At 38.6% G+C, this 19,412-nt stretch overlaps 1 protein-coding gene across 18 annotated transcripts in view; it reads left to right on the top strand.

Annotated features, from left to right (window-relative positions):
* Nucleotides 1-19,412, top strand: part of PARD3 (par-3 family cell polarity regulator) — an 870,612-nt gene that overhangs the window by 784,793 nt on the left and 66,407 nt on the right. For all 18 annotated transcript variants that reach the window (XM_049885016.1, XM_049885003.1, XM_049885008.1 and 15 more), the window contains one exon: nucleotides 18,373-18,493. In XM_049885016.1, the coding sequence (XP_049740973.1) occupies nucleotides 18,373-18,493 (121 nt within the window). The remainder of the gene's footprint in view (nucleotides 1-18,372; nucleotides 18,494-19,412) is intronic.

The following is a 19,412-nucleotide window of genomic DNA, read 5'->3' as shown; positions in this document are numbered from 1 at the left end:
AATATGAGAAAATACAAAATAAAATGGTATCTGTAGAGGCCTGTGACTTCTCAGTCTCAATATAGCTTCACATCAGATAATTGGCTTGTATCACACATGGGGAACAATTCAGTATATACTTTCTAAATGTCTCTTTTGTGCCTCAAGAAAATAAACCCCAAAGTGATTCTTTAGCATTTATTTATTGATTTTCTTTAGCATTTAATGGCTGTGTTAGAATACCATTATTTATATTGATATCAGTGTCTGTGTTTCTCTCTATACTCTTTCAGGGCTTCTCTTGCTACCAGAAACATGTAATTAGTCCCATTTGGTCTTGGCTTAGCTTCCCTGCACACTAGGTATTTTGGTGTCAGTTCAAGGTATAAAATACAAGCAAGGTAGTGTTACAATTTGCTTGTAAAGGATCATACTGAGTTTTAACAGATGCTTTCCTCTGTGCCTTTCTCATCTGTCATCAGGTAGATGCAGGCACTACTACCACCTTGCTGAGCCTTTCAGGCACTAAGGCTGGTTTTCAAATGTGCACCTGAATCCCTGTTACCTTTGGCCTTTCTGCTCATGATTCACTAGCACTTGGCTACTCCGTTTGATAGTCTCTTAATGTTAAATAAAACATCAAAAATACCATGTTTATTAAAAAAAAACAAATATTATTAAAATCTGAGCATGTTAAACTGAGATTTTTTTTTCCCCAAAAGAAAGCTATTTCTAAATGAGTGAAGTGAAAAATTTAAATCTTTGAACATCTTAGATATAAAGGATTGAGGATTTTACTATATAAATCGACTTGTAAAAGTCAAAACGTTTTTATCCACATTTTAAACAATTTGAGCTTGAAATTTAGGATTAATTTTCATTTGTTGAAAAATTTGAAAATCCCTGAAATTGGGAGAAAAAAGTAAAACTAGAGAACAAAAACTTCTTATGAACCCTGTGCCCATCAAAGTACAGATTTATTTTTGTTATTTTAATCAGCTGTAGGGTAATTTTAAAATCATGTGTTTAGCAAGCATGACATAATAAAGTCTCAATTAATTAGAAACCAACCAAGCAAACCCACAATTAGCCAATATATTTGCAACATTACATTTTTATTGGAGGTAGATGCTTACAAAAGTAACACTTTTGAAGTTTGCCCAAAAAATAATCAAGGAAGAGAATAGAAATTTGGGGTAATACCTTGTAGTCAGTAGGGGATGATCCATCCCAACGTCTTCCTATTTCCACTCAGAGTGCTCGATAATAAGAACTAAAGGTCATGACAATCTCAAAGGTTTTTAGAACCGTTAAATGATGTCTCTTATTCTTCTTTACAAGATGGAAGAGAATTTTAGTGCCTTCCAGAATTTTTTAAACACCAGAATTGATACGAAAAGTGCTTGTGGTAAACTTTTAATTAAGCAGATTATCAATTAGTTCTTCAAAGACTATGATTATTTGGAATCTTTTACCAGGTTTATTTTGTTTATATCAATTCACCTGTATTAGGCACAAGACTGTAACGCCTAGAAAATGATGTCAGTTTTGTGTGTGGTGTGGTGTGCTGGCACCTGGGATTATTTTCCCAATGTGTGTTCTGTAGCTGTGGTAAGACATACTATGGGGAAGACCATGAAACACTCTTCACCACGAGCATCAGTGGAATTATCTTAAGAAATCTAAATGAGAATGGGCCACTATTTGGCAGGAGAGTTGAGAGTGAAGGCCAGCAAATATTGGAGACAGGGGCTTAAAAATGATGTCATAATTATCACATTGACCAGAGGGAGTAAAGTTGTATAATAAACATCTGGATTTCTTCGCATGTCAAAGAAAGGAAAACTATCTTGAGTATTATCCCAAAAGGTGTGCTTTGGGGAAAATGTTTAGAAGACTTCGCTAAATTATAAAAGTAGAATTTATTTTGTATTTGGAGCTTTGTGCATTATAAACTCAATGCTTGAAAAATTTAGTCCCCAAGTTAACTTTATACACTTTTTTTTTTTAATTCTAAAAAATAATATAGAAATTATACCTAAAGTTTCATGGTAGCAGATGAGGACCATAACCCTGTTACAATAACAAACAGCTATTATCATTTTGGAAGATTTACATCCATGTTTTTCATATACTTAAAAAATAATACTGTAAGTATCTATACCAGTTTTATCCTTGAAAAGATACCCGATGAGTCAGAATTGACTCAATGGCAAGGGGTTTGGTTTTTTTGGTTTTGAAAATCTCAGAGAGATACTAAGAACAAACAGAAACCAGAAAAATCCAATTTTAACATAGAGAATAAAGATATTGCTTCTGCTTTTTCCTCTTGGAAATCACTCAAAACAACAAAGGGAATGAGAAACAGAAATATCGAACTCTAATTTTTCTGAAAATGGGTATATCTCTGAATCACAATATGTTATGACAGAATGATCCCTGAATGTCAAGAACCAAGTTTATGTACCCAGGACAAAGGTTGATGGATTCTTCTCTGGAAAAACCATTTCCTCAGATAAGCACTCCTCATACACTGACTGTCTCAGTCATCTAGTGCTGCTATAACAAAAATACCACAAGTGGATAGCTTTAACAAAGAGGAACAAATTCTCTCAGTCTAAGAGGCCAGATGTCCGAATTCAGGGTGCCAGCTCCAGGGAAGTCTTTCTCTCTCTGTCAGCTCTGGGGAAAGGTCCTTGTTACCAATCTTCCCCCTTGTCTGGGAGCTTCTCAGTGTTGGGGCCCCAGGTCCAAAGTACATGCACTCCTGGCTCTTTTTGCTTGGTTTTAATGAGGTCCCTGTGTTCCTCTGCTTGCTTTTCTTTTATACTTCAAAAGAGATTGACTTTAGATACAACCTAATCTTGTAGATTGAGTCCTGACTCGTTAACGTAACTGCCTCTAATCCTGCCTCGTTAACATCATAAAGGCAGGATTTACAACACAGGAAAATTCACATCAGATGACAAAATGCTAGACAGTCACACAATACTGGGAATCATGGCCTAGCCAAGTTAACACGCATTTTGGGGGGATGCAGTTCAATCCATAAAACCGACACGTGAGGATTTCCAACCAAAACAGATGGCTCTTTACCCATCCTTTCTAGTAATGTCCACCATTTTGTAAGCCTTACCCATGCGTATAGTGTTTAATCTGCTTTTTGGTGATTCACTCTTAAATATGAGAGGACAGAAAAGCATCTCAAACATTTGAAGAAAGTCTTTATTTTTAAAGACAGAGACCAAAACAACAGCAACAAACTTAAAAAAGAACTTGGAAGAAACAGAAAATACAGGGATGAGAGGGAAACAAATTAAAGAAGTATAATTAAGGCCCACTGAGAAATAAGAGGAGATACTATAGCAACAGAACATGAACATGAAAGGATTATTCAGAAAATATGAAAAAATTGTTGGAAAATATTACTATGATAGCAGTATCCAGAAACTCAACACAAGGCTTGATCAATAAGATCGAGAAAATTTCACAAAAGGTAGAACATGAGGCAAAGGAAAAATACAATATAATGGGAAAGAAAGATAAAAAATAAAATTAATTCCAAGAAGTGTCCAATATGTAACTGATAGACTTTCTAGAAAGAGAAAACAAGAATAATGATGGCGAGAAGACTCTTAGGGAAATAACACAAGAAATTTTTCCTAGAACAGAAGGATTTAAGATTCTACATTGAAGAATTGACTAGGGCCCAACAAAATCAGTTTTAAAAAGAGAACAACGTTGTAAAGTTTTAGGATACCAGAAATGAAGAGAAGATCCTTAACAAACAATACACAATAAAGAGTTGGGAATCAAAATATCAGATTTCTCAATAGCAACATTTGAAGCAATGGTGCAACACTCCCAAATACTGAAAGATAATGATTTCTATCATGAAATTCCATACCTTGCCAAACTATCAGTCAGAAGTGAAGCTAGAATAAAGGCTTTTTTTTAATATCCAAAGACTTTTTTTTTTTTTTTTTTTAGCTTCCAATACACCAACTTCTAGGAAGCCACAGAAAATGAACTCTAAGAAACACCAATTTCTAGGAAGCTACAGAAAGTGAACTCTTAAGAAACCCCAGGGTAATGATGAAAGGAGGAGGTGCCAGAATTTCTGTTATGTAGACAGCTGGAGGGCAACCAGTCCACACTGAAGCAGACAAGAGAAGGGTCCCAGGTTGAAGGTCTCCAAGGAAAATTTGGAATGGATAAACAACTACAATAAATTTAATCTTTTGGAAATTTGCATTAAAAGGCTGTCAAGGGTGGAAAGAATTCGAGACAGACTAAGAAAACTGGACCAAAATACAAGAAAAATGTCATAGAAGAAAAGAGATAAAATCATAATGTCTCACTTGAATTAGCAGGGAACAGTATTTATATGGTCATAATCATGTGATTTTTTTTTTTAATCATGTAAACACTGAAAAATCACTTACAAGTTTGTGTTATGTAGGGAGGATATGGGGGATGGAAACTGGGAGTGAAAATTGTGATGGCAGTGTGTAAGAGACCCAATGGCTCATCTACTTTAGTAGGAAATCAACAGATAATGTTTAAAATTAATGAGTCAGAAGATGGTGGTATAAACATATTCTTCAGGAAAAATGGAGTTAAATGCCAGAGGAATTTGGTTAAATGTGGATTATCATTAAATCCCTGGCTTTTGTTTTGGGTAATGAATTCATGTTGAGGATTTACATTTAGTAATATTGATTGCAGTATGAAAAATAACTAACTAAATTAAAGAACATGAGCCATGCAAGAATAATCAGTGAGAGTGTATCACAAACCAAGAATTAAGGTTGATCTGAGTAGCTCCGGTTGAGCTAAAAACAAATACCTTAGAAAACAGCTAAAAACATTGAAAGTGTTTTTCCTGAGACTGGGTTGTCAGAGGGATGTGATGTGGTGAAGCAGTAGATTCTTTTCGTTTTAAGCCTTTTAGTTCGCATTCTAAAATATAAGCTATAAGTATATATTACTTTGAAAAATATAATTTACCAAAGAATGATGCAAGCTAAATATTGATGCTATCATGCATGTGTGTATTATGCTTTATAGTTTTCAAAATCTTGTGAGCCTGCAAAGACTGTTGTTGCTACCTCCATTTTGGAGAAGTAGAAACTGGCACTCAGAATTTAAGGTCATTTCCCTGAGCCTCATTCCTTAAAATCATATTTTAGTATGATGTAATCAGTCCTGGAAGAATTCCTGATAAGTTTCTGATGATTCAGAATGAAGTGAATGTATGGAGCGTGTAAGTCTATCAATAGTTTCAAACAGGTTTAGCTAAATTATTATATAAGGAAAACACAAAAGGTCTGACCAAATGTGTTTTTCTCATATGATAATTTAGCTAAATTTAACGAGAAGTTAAATTGGTTGACACTTCTATCTCATTTATTCCTCTTATCCAGATAAATAGGTTTGTAAGTTGGGACATGGCCAAGTTATAAATAGAAGCCAAGAAAATTATTAGCTAATAATTATGAAGTCAATCAAGAGCATAAAGTTAAAAAATCAGTCAAGAAAAATATCCTAATGATCTTTAAAATGTTTAAAAACAATCATACCTGCAAGCTCTTCATTTAGATTCTTAAAAATATATATACATATATATATATTTAGCTATTTTATTCTAATTCTCAAAAAAAATTATTTACCCTCTCTTAAAACGTTCAGGCACTGTATGTCCTGTTTTCCATTTTGAATCATTTCAGAAAATCCATATAGAATTTAGCCATAATGTAGAATTATGACATGACTATTAAACACGGAATTGCATTAGAGTTTTTATCTTTAAAAAAAAAAAAATCGTGTATTTTGCAATTATGCTGCCCTTAAAGACAGAGAATGAAAAAAAAGAATGTTAGCTTGAATTCTATGTAATCATTTCATGATTAAAGAATTAAAATAATGGTTCTATAATTAGTTTCTATGGCTGTATGATGAAACCTCTCTAATATGAAAAAGAACTTGATAATCATTTTATTTTGTCATCAAAACCCATCAGGTTTTGTGATTTAATTTCCGCTGCTTTTTTATTTCGAATGTTCATAATGCGTTCCTGATTTCTTAGTTCTTCAGGATTTTTGCCTGTGGGATGGACTGCCTTTTGCTCTTTAACCGGAACCTAAATGTGTACTTGAGTTTGAAGCACAGACTTTCACCGTGTGTCACAACTGGCTAACCCTCATATCCCCAGTGGCTTTATTGACTGAATAATATAATCCATAAACTTTCTTCAACTCTCTAACCCGTTTATTAGACAGTTCAGGAAAATCACACAGTCCATGAAGAGTAAACGCACTTCTGGCATTAGCCCCAGATTACAACTGCTGTGCAAAGTCAAACCACATACATGGTCTCTCATGGGCTGTGACATTTTATTTTCAAGAATGCATTTACATTCATAGGTACACCTGGAAAACATTTTATCTTCCCTCATGTCTTCACTCAAAGCCGTGCAGTGTTGCTGCTGGGGGTCGGGAGGACTCACGGGCACTGGATCCTGCCTCCACCTGGCTCCCTCTGCCTCCCTCTGCCTGTTTCCTTCACAAGGGCCCGAGGAGGTGCCAGCTAGTGTTTTTTGCCATCTCTAGAATTTTAAGCTTCAACACAAAAACCAGTTGCTGTCAAGCTGACTTGGATTCATGGCGACCCTGTGTGTGCTTTAGAGCAGAGCTGTGCTCCGCAGGGTACTCAGTGGCTGATTTCTCAGAAGCTGATCACCAGGCCTTTCTTCTGAGGCACCTCTGTGTAGAACCAACCCTCCAACCTTTCGGTTAGCAACTGAGCATTTTAAATGTTTGCATCACCCAGGAACACCGAATTCCAGTACACATAATATTCAAAGGACGTTTGTTAAAAATTTCATTAGAATATATAAAAGCTTTGATGATGGGTTTTACGTTCACATTCTAAAATAAAACTTTTGGGAAAATCATTAAGTAACATACAGTTTTTAAAAACTCACTAAATAACATTCCTTTTGTGTTGAGTTTTAAGCGAATGCCTCGTTGGAAATGTGACCACAATATACTTGGCAATCCTCTTCTGTAGAAACCAGCTTGCATTGTGTTTGTGAAACTTAACCCGTCAGGAAGAGCTACCTGGGGCTCACAATACAATGTCTTTTTCGCGTATTTATTGTTGGGTTCTAACATTATGTATGTGTATGCACGTGTGTGTTCTCTGTAGCTGGAGGAATTCCCCTTGAAAAGGTAAAGCTAAATTTTCTCGCTCTTGCCTGAGACCAGTGACAGGCTAATAAGGAAGAGTGATGATAGTAATAAAATGGGGCGAGGGGTGCATTCCTGAGATTTTGCTGCTTATAAAATGATAGCCCCTTTACAAAGTGACCACAGAAGGACTCGGAGTGAAATCTCGTCAGAGCCTTACTGATGGAGAGAGGTGACCCTCCGTCTGATCCAGAAAGCGTTGCCAGCAGGAACCGTCACACCAGAAGCAAACGCAGTATTAACAGCTTCGGTGACCACCTTTTTAACCCAGAGAATATAGCTGTATGTTTTTAATTTGTTGTGATTTATTACACTGAAATTGGTGTGAAATGGACAACAAATCACGGCTGTCAGAATCTGGAAATGAATTTTACCAGCTGAGGAAAGTGAGCACCTTTGGGATTTGTATAAGTTTTTCATAATTCTTTTCATGTTACACATGATGAGCAAAACTGTGAAAATAAACTGAAAATGACGTGATATTTCCTAAGTAGCTAATTTCACGTGTACACACAGACATATATAAATATAGCCACTTAGCCCCAGTTTAGACTTTATAACTCAAGGTGACTTGTACACACCCACAAAAATATTTGTCTAAAAACCTTAAAGGATTGAGGCCGTTTGTTACATATCACGAATGCCTATAGTTGTCTGCAGAAAAACATAGGGTGTAACATATTTACCAACTTTATCTTTTCACTGTTCAAATTTGGAAGAGGGAATTTAGACCAACATTCCAGTACAAAAATGCCAAAATTCAGGAAAGATCTATCCCCAAATTTCAGATGTTATGAATCCCTTCAGCATTGCAAAAATCTGCCCGTTAGAAACTAAGTTTGCATGCATAATTAATTCGAGCCCCACATTCCTACTTCACCACCAGAAGAGAAATTGAATTCAGGTGTTTGTGAACATATGGGGGATTTACTGTGAATTTATGACCTGTGGTTTGAGTGTAAAACCCCAAGATACTTGCTGATAAAACTTAATGAAGCTTGTGCAGAGGAGCTATTTTTATTTGTAGTTTGGTAATTGATCCGTTTCTTGGTTTAACCCTCCCACCCTTTCCCCCTTTCCTCATAAATCTTCCAGGTTAAGAGAAACAGCCTTTGTGGAAAGTCCTGGTCATTTTAGCCAGCTTGGTCTGAGGCTTACCAAATTTGAAAGTTCAGAGTTCGTTTTTCCGCAGCGTTTTACTCTGTTCCTCCCCTTTCCTTTCAGCGTAGCGATTTATGCTTCTTGGCCTGGATAAGTGACCGGAGGCAGGCACCGGAGGAGGCGGTGCTTCACCTCCACCAGTCGCCCTGGAGCCATTTCCAACTCCTGGCAGCCCCAAGTGTGTCAAAGCAGAACTGTGCTCTGTAGGGTTTTCGGTGGCTGTCACCTTTCCAAGGTAGATGATGAGGCGTCTTCTGAGGCACCTCTGGGTGGACTTGAACTTCCAACCTTTTCAGTTAGCAGCTGAGCATGTTAACCTTTTGCAGTACCCAAGGACTCCTGAGGAGGTGGTGAGAACAAAAGCTTTCACGGAGAGGTGGCAGAACTTTCTTCTCTCTCAAGAAAGCAACATGGGGACACAATATAGTTCTTTGCAAAAATTTAGGCAACAGATTCATTGCATTTAAAGGTTTTCTGCTCCAAAATAAGCACACCTTAAAATGACAGAAACCTGCCAAACATACTTTACCAAGATCGCCCTGTTTGTCTTTCTATACCTAGGATTTTAAAAAGAATGCTCCTGATTTGAGTGCTGTGAGGGAAAACAAATGATGAGTGTTCCCTTTTAACATACCGGGTATAATGGGTTTAATGAGGAATCTGTGTTTGCTCACGAGTTTATAGCAATTAAGAACTCAGCTCTGACATCTGTAGATTGTTAACTATTTGGCGATTACACAATCAGGAATATTTTATGGAATCACTAATCAGTATAGGAAAATACCTAAGTGGAATGCAGGTTGTTCACTGGTAGTCTCTGAGTGGTGTTATTTTCTGGTAGAGTTAGGATCCCTTTTTAGTTCAGTGACATTCCCCCCACCCCCCCACTTTAGTCATCCCTGTTCAGGTACTTGTTTGTATGTACTTTATCATGCTGACAATCTGTCTGTTTTGAAAGGATTACAGCTCTGGACATCGGTGCATGACATCACAGTGAGACATTGCTTAATGATCTGAGACACTGTGGTCATTGCAGGCTGCCTGTTAGTGAAGCTGCCTGACAGGTCTGCCCTGCATATGCCTCTCCCAGTGCCACACTGCCTTCCCTGGTCGTGGTGTCAGCTCTCAGTGGCATCCATGAAAGAGCTAAACTTTAGACTTCCCATTGGTACAAGTACAGGGACTGAAAGTGTTTCCTTTTGTAGGATGCCAGAAGAATTAGTAACTGGGCAAGGAAGAAAGGCATGCTGCAATGTTTCTCCAGGGAAAACGTTTAGAAGAATAGTCGTGCTCTTGGGGGATGGGTATTTCACATAATGGACTGGATCTTTAGTCCTTCCATTTCCAAAACTACCAAGGAGGTCAGTAAAGAAAGACATTTCCCTTAAATAAATGGAGTGAAACACAGAAACCCTACTATAAAGGTTAAGTTTGTTACCTAAAACCAGTTGTCATCCAGTCGATGCTGACTCATGGTGACCCCGTGTGTGTGTCAGAGTAGAACTGTATTCCATAGGGTTTTCAATGACTGATTTTTCGGAAGTAAATTGCCACACCTTTCTTCCAAGATACCTGAGTGGATTCGAACCTCCACCCTTTTGGTTAGCAGCTGAGTGTGTTAACCATTTGCACCAGCCAGGAGCTTCTTGTTACCTAAAGACATTTCGAGGCTTGGAAAAGTCAGGGTTCAGGAAAATAGTGTTTCTGAGTGTAAGTGAATCAAGTCCCGGATTTTCTCCTTTCTAAGTATGCTGGGATATAGACCATCATGATATTCCAGAAGTCTTGAATGTGGAAACCCAGAATCTGGGAGGCAAAAGAACTTTGAAGCACAGGCAGATGGAAAAGAAAGAATTCCAGAAGTGGAGGGGTTTGGCCGTTAGCGGAACAGTAGTGTGTTAGTTCCCTTTGGTGTGTGCGTGGGATACTTGAGGAAGTTAGAGAGATACATCAACAGGAAAAAGCTGTGGGTGTGCTGTGGCATTATTTCAAGATCTCATATAATTTGCAGATTGACCCTTTGTGTGTATATATACGTATGTGTATATATAATATATAAAAAATTTTTTTTTAATTGGTAAAGAATAATGACCCCTTTTGCATCCCAGTAATTAGATGCCAAGTGCAGGTGTGAAATTCACTAGCATTTGAAATAGAATTTTGTACTTAGGCCCAACAAGTAAAGTCCTAGGGGTGAGAGGTAGATAGCAAAAATGATATGGCCAAAGATATAAGATGATATAGTCAATGAAAGTCTTTACTATGCACCTAATCTTTTATAAATTAGTGATTTAAAGGACATCTGTTGAGTCCTGTTCCTTTGGCAAACTAACTAAAGTGAATTTTAACCAGGAATTTATCCTTGTGACTTGGGGGTTTGACCCATATCCTAGGAGTTCATCAATCTCTGCCAAAAAAAGAAACTAGGAATGAGCCCTTAAGTTCAGTTTTAATGGCTAACCTGTTTGGCAGGTATATTTTCACCATGTTGTAGGAAAACAGTCATTCCTGCCTTTGTCTCAAGAGGGCTGATTTCCAGAGATGGGGGTACCAGATCAGTAAATTCTGGGTGAGGTGATAGGGAGATTGATAGGAGGAGCCACTCGAAGCACTTGGATATGTTTTTGTGGGACGTTCTTGGCCATAAACTGGAAGTATGTTTGATTGGTTTCATGTGTTAAAACCTGGCAGTTACCATTTTTCAATGACATCCTCTAGAGAGTTACATCTTTTGCCATTTTTCTCAGAGACCAGAACTTTGGAGTGACTAACCATATAAATAATAGTGGTGAAATTCATTCATAAATATGGTTCCTCTAATACTCTTTTATTCTGTTCTTCTAACTAACATGCATTAGCTATAGAGAATATTTATTGGTTGCAAATGAGTACAGTGCCCAGATCTAGATGCTTCTAGGCCACTGTACTCATTTACTTCAAGAAGTAGCACAACCCTCATATCATGAGACCAACACTGTTTACATGACATGGTGGTGGTATGTGTGTGTTTAAGGAAGGATGCTTTAGAGAGTTTGTTAGTTATCTATTGTCACAATGTTGCTGCATAACAAATAACCTAAAAAGTCAGTGACATACAATAGCAAACATTTATTTTTTGCCCATACATCTGTAGACAGGCTGGGAATTGGCTGATCTATCTGGACTCTCTTGAGCTTAATTTAAGCTGCAGGTTGGGTCCAGACCTGCTCCATGTGTCTCTTATTCTCCTTTGACTGTGGGCATATTCTTCTCATGATGAAAGGCAGGACACGAGAAAGCACACCCCCACCATGCAGTCACATTTCAAGCCCCTGTTTGCATCACACCCACTACCATCCTATTGGTCAAAAGTCACATAGACAGGGCCAACATCAATGGGTATTGGTTTTCTATTTAAAAAAAAAAAAAAAACCTGCTGCCATCAAGTCAATTTCAACTCATAGTGACTCTATAAGACAGAGTAGAACTGCCCCATAGAGTTTCCAAGGAATGGCTGGTGGATTCGAACTGCTGACCTACCTTTTGGTTAGCAGCTGAGCTCTTACCCACTGTGCCTCCAGGGCTTGGATTTGCTATTAGCAGCTTATTATTATATCACAGTTTCTGTGGGTCTGGACACAGCTTAGCTGGGTCCTCTGCTTAGGGTCTCACAAGGCTGCAATCAAGGTATCAGCCAGGCTGGGTTCTCATATGGAGGCTGGACTAGAGAAGCATCAGCTTCCCTGCTCACGTAGTTGTAGCAACATTCTGTTCCTTGCAGCTGTAGGATTCATGGCAGCTTCCTTCTTCAAAGTCAGAAAGGGGAGAGAGCAAGATTAACAAGGTGGACACTACACTTTTATGGAATTGCATACATGTAATCATATACATTCCATCACCTTGCCTCATTGATTAGAAGCAGTCATCGGTCCCCCACACACTCAAAGAGAGATTAAACAAAGGTGTGAATATCATGGGAGCCACCTTAAAGTCTGTCTATCACAAATGTGTGGCAAATACATTCCTCCCAGGGAATCTGAAGTGGAGGGAGTAAATATTTACGGAACAAACTAATCTGCCACAGGGAAGTGGCATACAAAGTATATGCAGGTTGCGTGGATGTGATCAAGACATAAACTTAAAGGTGGGGAAAAAAAAAAAAAAAAACCCCATACAAGTTCTGGTAAGCACTGCAAGACAATATTTGGTTCAGAGGATAATTATTAATGAAGAATTGGAAAGAAAAGGTGAATGTGGGCTGGAGTAGTTAGGAAAGGCTTCAAGGCATTGGAATCTGATTGCTTTGGGTTATTGGTAGAATTTAGAAAGAGAACGAAAAGGAAAGGCATTACAGAAAAAAAAAATATGAGCAAATTTATCTTCCACATGTCCTTGACGTCTTCATTTTTCTTGTACCAGGTATTATACCGTATTTTTCTGCAAACAATGCACGCCTTCTGCATTTGTTTGCCAACTGCTCCCTCCCGCTGTGAGGTATATTCGTAAGCGTGCTATGCTAATTTTTTTACAGCAATATATTAAAAAAGTTGGCATAGCTGCACTTATGAAAATACCTCACGGAGGGAAAGGGAGTGGTTGGCAAGCAAATGTAGAAGCGCGTGTTATTTGCATAAAAATATGGTAATCATTTCCCCCTTCTGAGCTACATGGAAAACCTGCTCCAAATTATTCTCTCCCTTATGTCTATCTTTCCTTCTTCCCTTTCATTTTTCCTTCCTTCTCTGGAAAGGACCAGAAAATCAAACCAAACCAGTTGCCGTCAAGTTGATTGTGACTCACGGTGACCCATGTGTGCCGGAGTAGAAATGCACTCCATACGGTTTTCAGTGGCCGATTTCTTAGAAGTAGATCTCCCAAGCTTCCTTCTGAGGCATCTCTGGGCAGACTTGACTTGGTGACCTGTAGGTTAGCAGCCGAGTGCATTAACCATTTGTACCACCCAGGGACTCCTATGGGAACGGCAGCGTATACCACAATGGTACCTCCTTGTTAAAAAGAAAAAAGAGTATTTCTTCTCTCTTCCATTGAATTCTGGATCTGAAAGCTATGCCATCTATTCCAGAGCCCCCAGATTTCTTTTGCATAATTAAAAATGCAAATGTCGAGGTATTTTTAATCCATGCAGAATTAATCAGCCACATCACAAACTCTTCTCCCTCAGCATATACTGGTCTGAAAAGATAGGTCAGAGCTCAAGCTTCAGACTGTTATGCCCGGAGTTCCACAGAACAGAAGAAGCAGGCAATTTAGAAGAATCAAGATGACATGGACAATGCCCAGGTTTTAGTTTTTAATATTTTTTTCTTGGGACTCGTACTGGGGGGACTGCTGGCCTTCTCTCGGAGCAGCGAGTAGATAGCCTAGAGTAGCAACGTATGAAGAAGGCAACATCTGCAGAATATAAAGTAGAGGTGGCAAGCAGCAGCCAACAGACTTATTTTGTTTGGCTTACCTAGTATTAAAAAAATAATAATAATAAGCCAACATTTAAAATTTGGGAAAATCCTGGGTTTCAGACTTCTCTTAACAAATTGAAAGCAACACCAGGCCTGCATTTCCTCAGAGCAACCATCTACTCGAGCCAAATAAGGGCCTCCCTCTCTAGACCAAGAATTTTACCCACCCCGCACTTGTCGCATATCTATGTGGGTGCTTCCAGTGCAGTGGGGACCCATTCACTCTTAAATTAATTTTCCAGCTGTGAAACATGCCAGGCCTAATTTTCAAAGTATAGTCCACATAGCACCTGCAGTACTTTCTGTGCACATGCAGGTTCCTGGGCCCTGCACTAGACCTGCTGAATCGGAACATCTAAAGGTGAGTCTTGGGGGTCAGAACCCTTAACAAGCGCTCTGGATGGTTCTTACGCAAACATAGCGTGTATAAGTGAGAGCCACTGTTGTCAGGTTTCCCCTCTCTTTTCCTGTGAAGCCCATGGTTGGGTCAGCATGCCTCTGGACCACAGGCGCAGCCCAGGCTCCAGTGCTTACCTGCAAGTGGACTCGTTTAGCATGAGTCGATGTTTCAGCTGTTTCTGCAAAGCACATTTCAGTGGCGGAATCTGACGTTCCCAGAAGCCTACGAAGACACTGTGTGGTCTCCCTCTGACAGAAGAGGCTACAATCCCCGTGGTAATCATGGATGGAAAAGGCCTGACTTCCATATAACTCAGGATCACCTTGTGTATGTCTTCATCTGGAGTCTCCATAGGGCATCATCTGTTCTTGTTAGGTGCCGCCGAGTTGATTCCGACTCATAGCGACCCTATGCGTAACAGAACGAAACACTGCCCGGTCCTGCGCCATCCTCACAATCGTTGTTATGCTTGAGCCCACTATTGCAGCCACTGTGTCAGTCCACCTTGTTGAGGGTCTTCCTCTTTTCTGCTGACCCTGTACTCTGCCAAGCATGATGTCCTTCTCCAGGGACTGATCCCTCCTGACAACATGCCCAAAGTATGTAAGATGCAGTCTCGCCATCCTTGCCTCTAAGGAGCATTCTGGCCGCACTTCTTCCAGGACAGATTTGTTCGCTTTTTTGGCAGTCCGTGGTATGTTCAATATTCTTCACCAACAGCACAATTCAAAGGCGTCAACTCTTTATCTTGTAAGGAAAAAAAAAAAAAGAAAGAATCCAGCTCATTACTCACCAAAAACCAACCCTCTTCATTTAATGAAATCAACTATATTTAAGAAAGTTTCAGTTGAGCTAATGTGTAGAGGAAGGCTAATGTTAATGTCAGACTTAAACTGTCTTGCTTTTTCTGTGTGGATTTTTTGCCCAAAAAACATCTCTATTAGAGTTCTCCTCCACATATAAGTCATGATTTCCTGATTCCTCCTTACCAGTTTTATTGTCTCACTCACCTATCTGATTGACTTAGGTGGTATTGTATCCCTCACAAAAAAAAAAAAAAAAAAGAGCAACTTTAAGTTGGCAGTGAACCTAAATGTAAGTTGATTGGGATATGTAGGCATTAGTCACTGTTGCTAATGAATATTTAAAACTTCCTTTAGCATCCCTGGCAGCAGAGCTAACTGAGAACTTTGGAAGTCCCAATGTGAATTATTGTCTGAGGATAGACTAGCCTGAGAAACAGAACTGAGCAGTTGCATTAGTTTCATCTCTGGAAGCCAGGATTTCACCTTCACACTGCCAACTGTTGTTCCCCAAGGATGCTTGATGGTCTTCCAGTCTTTGGAAAAAAAAAACAAAAAAAATTTTTTTTTTTTTGGAAGTCATCATCAATCATGAAAACCATTGCAGCCTGTTTTCCAACTTCAACCTGGAAAGTGGCTTTGCTAGTCTCAGACAAATCAATTGGCTTTCTCTAGAGCATAGGAAAAAAAGGAAACAAAGGAAAAGATAGTGAAACACTGGTCTCACTACCTGCTCAGATTTGTAAACAAGGGCAGAAGTGACTTCCAGAACTTGTCTTGTACTTTGGAAAACATTTGAGGTCAGCAGAACTTAAAATTAGGGCACGGGGTTGACTCCCCTTGCTAGAGGATAGGACTTCGAATTAATCACATGTAGTAAGTTTTTTTTTTTTAAGTTTAGTAGGAGGTCAAGTTCATCAGTGGTTTGAACCTCATGAACTTAATAATTATCAGGTCAAAACTACCTATAAGACATGAAAAGAAGAGAGAAATATTTCTGGTTAGACTTGTAAAACACTCTGTCAGTCAAAACGAAAACCCGTTGCCGTTGAGTGGATTGATTCCGACTCATGTCAGTCAAGCCTCCTACAATGCTCACGTTAAAAGCTATGAAATATGCCAAGAGCAAAGAACACACAGCTGGAAAGATGGCATTGAGATTAATGAATGTTCACTGCCTTATTTCCTTGTCCTATGAATTTAACCATTCTCATGCTTACCCTATCAGAGTTTCACATAGAGAGGAAGGAGTTCTATAGACGTGGCACTACGTCTGGAGACTGAGCAGTAGCCGTTATTGAACATGGGTGTATTAGAACAAGATAAGTTGCTGTATATAATTTTAAAAAGCTCATGGGAGCAGCCTGACTCAAAAGTGTGGAGAAGACGTTTTTAACCTGTACTTTCACGTTGTCAAGTAGGGCACGTTACAGACCCGTTTACCTTTAATCTCCAACTGATTCGTTCAAAAAATTTGTCAGAAGAAGCACAAAGGGATGAAAAGTTTTATTGACTGGGAAAATAATCCAATTAAATGTATTGGCAGGATATCCAAGAAGTCTAATAATATTGACAGAAATGTGAAGGTGACAGGGACCCAGTAGATTAAATGATGAAATACTGTCTCATATTCTCGGAGGACATTAATATTGTGGTCTTGTATATAAACATTTTCAATTTGAGATTTTTAAGCCTTTGAAATCTTTCAAAATATGTGGGATTATATGTAAACAGAGGGTGGCTGGGTGACGCAAACAGTTAAGATCTTGACTACTAGTCAAAAGGATGGCGGTTTGTACCCACCCAGAGGTATCTCGGAAGATAGGCCTGGCAGTCTGCTTCTGAAAGGTTGCAGCCTTGAAAACCCTACCGAGCAGTTCTACCCTGCACACATGGTGTCTCCGTGAGTTGGAATCAACGGCAACCAACCAACAATATGTAGATATATGTTAGTTTGAGAATTTTATACACTCTCTTTCCAAGCTTTCTTTTCACAAATTACATTACACAGGAGGTTCTACAGCTAACAGAATTCAGACACACACTCTGAGTAACCAGGACAGTATGTTTTGCATGAGACCTGATCTTCCTAGTAACAGCAGCTTCTCCTTCTGCTGGCAACTCGGAGGGTATAGATAAAAAAAGTATAGATATGGTATGATAAATATAAGGCTTGATTCCTATCCTTAAGAAGTCTGAAGTGGTGTTGGGCAAGCAGGCTACGTACCTGACGTGCTTGAATAACTTTCCAGATAGAATACAATTTAGTGCTTTAATAAGTAGAAGGGATCAAAAGTTCTGTGAGTTTTAAGATTAATTTAATTTTGGTCATTGATCTGTATTACTCTTTCCAAAAACACTGTTTTTAAAATTGGCATGATTTTATAGCAGAGGGGCTTTGCAATCTGATACATGTTACTAAGTCATACCACATGGCTGGAATGCAGGCTGCACTAGAAGTCAGATGATCTGGGTTCTGGTCTTACTTGCCCCACCGGCCAGCTGGGAGACTTCGGGCAAGTCACTTATCTTCTTCTAATATCAGTGTCTCCACTGGTAAACACAAGTGTGTGTGCATGTGTGTATGTGTGTGTGTGAAATACCTTTGTACCTGTCATACACTTTTGTGAGGAGAAAATAAAATCCAGTGCTATACAAAAAATAGGAAACATTATTATTAGCTAACTGGTTAACTCCAACAGTTATCTGAACTTATTTTAAAAATGCTTTCCATGTATGCCCTGAGAGTTGCATTTTGTATAAAGACCCTCTGCTGACTCATAAATGGGCACTTCATATAATGACATTATGGAAATAATACTGCAGACTAGTGAGGTTGTATTATATGGTGTTGTCTCATTTGATTCTTACAACTTTGATATTTAGAGCAAAAATGGTCTTATCCCCACTTCGTATAGTATAAAGGAACCACAGCTCAGAGGCATTAAGTACTTTAGTCTAAGAAGGCAGAGGAACTAGGCCTAGACTCTGGTATTTTTGACTTCTAATGCAATGTCCTTTCCAAAAAAATTTCACTGACAGCACCTTGCCAGAATATAGAACGTAAATGAGGCTTTTAAAGAACAGCATACAAAGAGAATATCTAAAAATAATCCTCACCCTCTTGAATATTTGTCTTAACTTCAATAAGCCTTAATCATAAGGACAAAATGAAAACAGACTTTAAATGCCCAGATCTTGTTTTCAAAAATTCACTTCCTTTTAAGTCATTTCACAGCAAACAGCCATTTTTTTTCCTGGCAACTGCAATTCACAGATTATATTACTGAAGGGTGTTCATTGTTGCCCTTTCTTTCTTTCAGCAACAGATCCACTCCTAGCAACCATGATCGGATACAGCGTCTGAGGCAAGAATTTCAACAGGCAAAGCAGGATGAAGATGTAGAAGACCGGCGACGTACCTACAGCTTTGAACAACCCTGGGTGAGTTAGTGATTCTTCGGCACAGTGAATAGTCTTTCAGCTTCGCAGCAGTAAAGGCCACGAAGCTATGACCTCAGTTCTCCATGAAAGGAGACAAGATGGAGCCAAATTCCTTTGACCTTTAACTTATTGACATTTCCCTTATTTCCATCTGGGTTTCATCATTGCTAATTTCATTTTATATCTTGTTTTACCATCTGTCCATTGCATAATAGGGTTCATTGCCTTATGGTAAGTCATAGAAAAACTATTTTTGCTCTAAACAATGCATTTTTTTTTTTTTAGTCAATACTTTTCTGTTGGTATATTTTTCTTAGAATCGAAGAGCCAAAATTAGTTCAACAGATATCTGTTATGTGTCTGCTGTACACAAAGTTCAGTGTTTAGTAATCCTTGTTTCTTTGCTCTCTCTCATTCTTCCTGGGTATGTCTTTCATTCTTCTAATTTATCTGCCTACGTGCCTACTCTTGCCCATCCTCCGTACTGCCACCACAGTGATCTTGTAGAGCAAAATTTTGAATGGCTTCTTGTTGTCCGCAATATAAAGTTGAAATTCCACAGTATGGCATGCTGATTCTACAGAATGTAACCCAGACTTGTGCTCTGATCTTGTGTTTTATCCTAGAGGTGATGGCACTTCTGGGAATAAGAGGCATTGGAGTGGATTTGGGGGTTTGGGATGATGGGATTTCTGAAGCCTCTCTGCAGGAAACTTGATAGAGAGTCCATTAGGAATGAATATTAAGCTACTTAAGGTAGGAAAACCTAGCTGAGGGTAGATAGCATGAATTTTAGTAACCCCAATCAACATGGTAATATGACCATAACTAACAATGCTTAGAGGACTTGGAATAAAAAAAAAAAAATAGAAAGGAAAAAAAAAATTAATAGATGGACTCTGTGTTGGGATTGAGAAGA

Source organism: Elephas maximus, chromosome 4 (assembly GCF_024166365.1).
Source record: "Elephas maximus indicus isolate mEleMax1 chromosome 4, mEleMax1 primary haplotype, whole genome shotgun sequence".
NCBI classification, from domain to species: Eukaryota; Metazoa; Chordata; class Mammalia; order Proboscidea; family Elephantidae; genus Elephas; species Elephas maximus.
The sequence above is the reverse complement of the archived record's forward strand: the minus strand, read 5'-3'. Positions and strand labels throughout refer to the sequence as shown.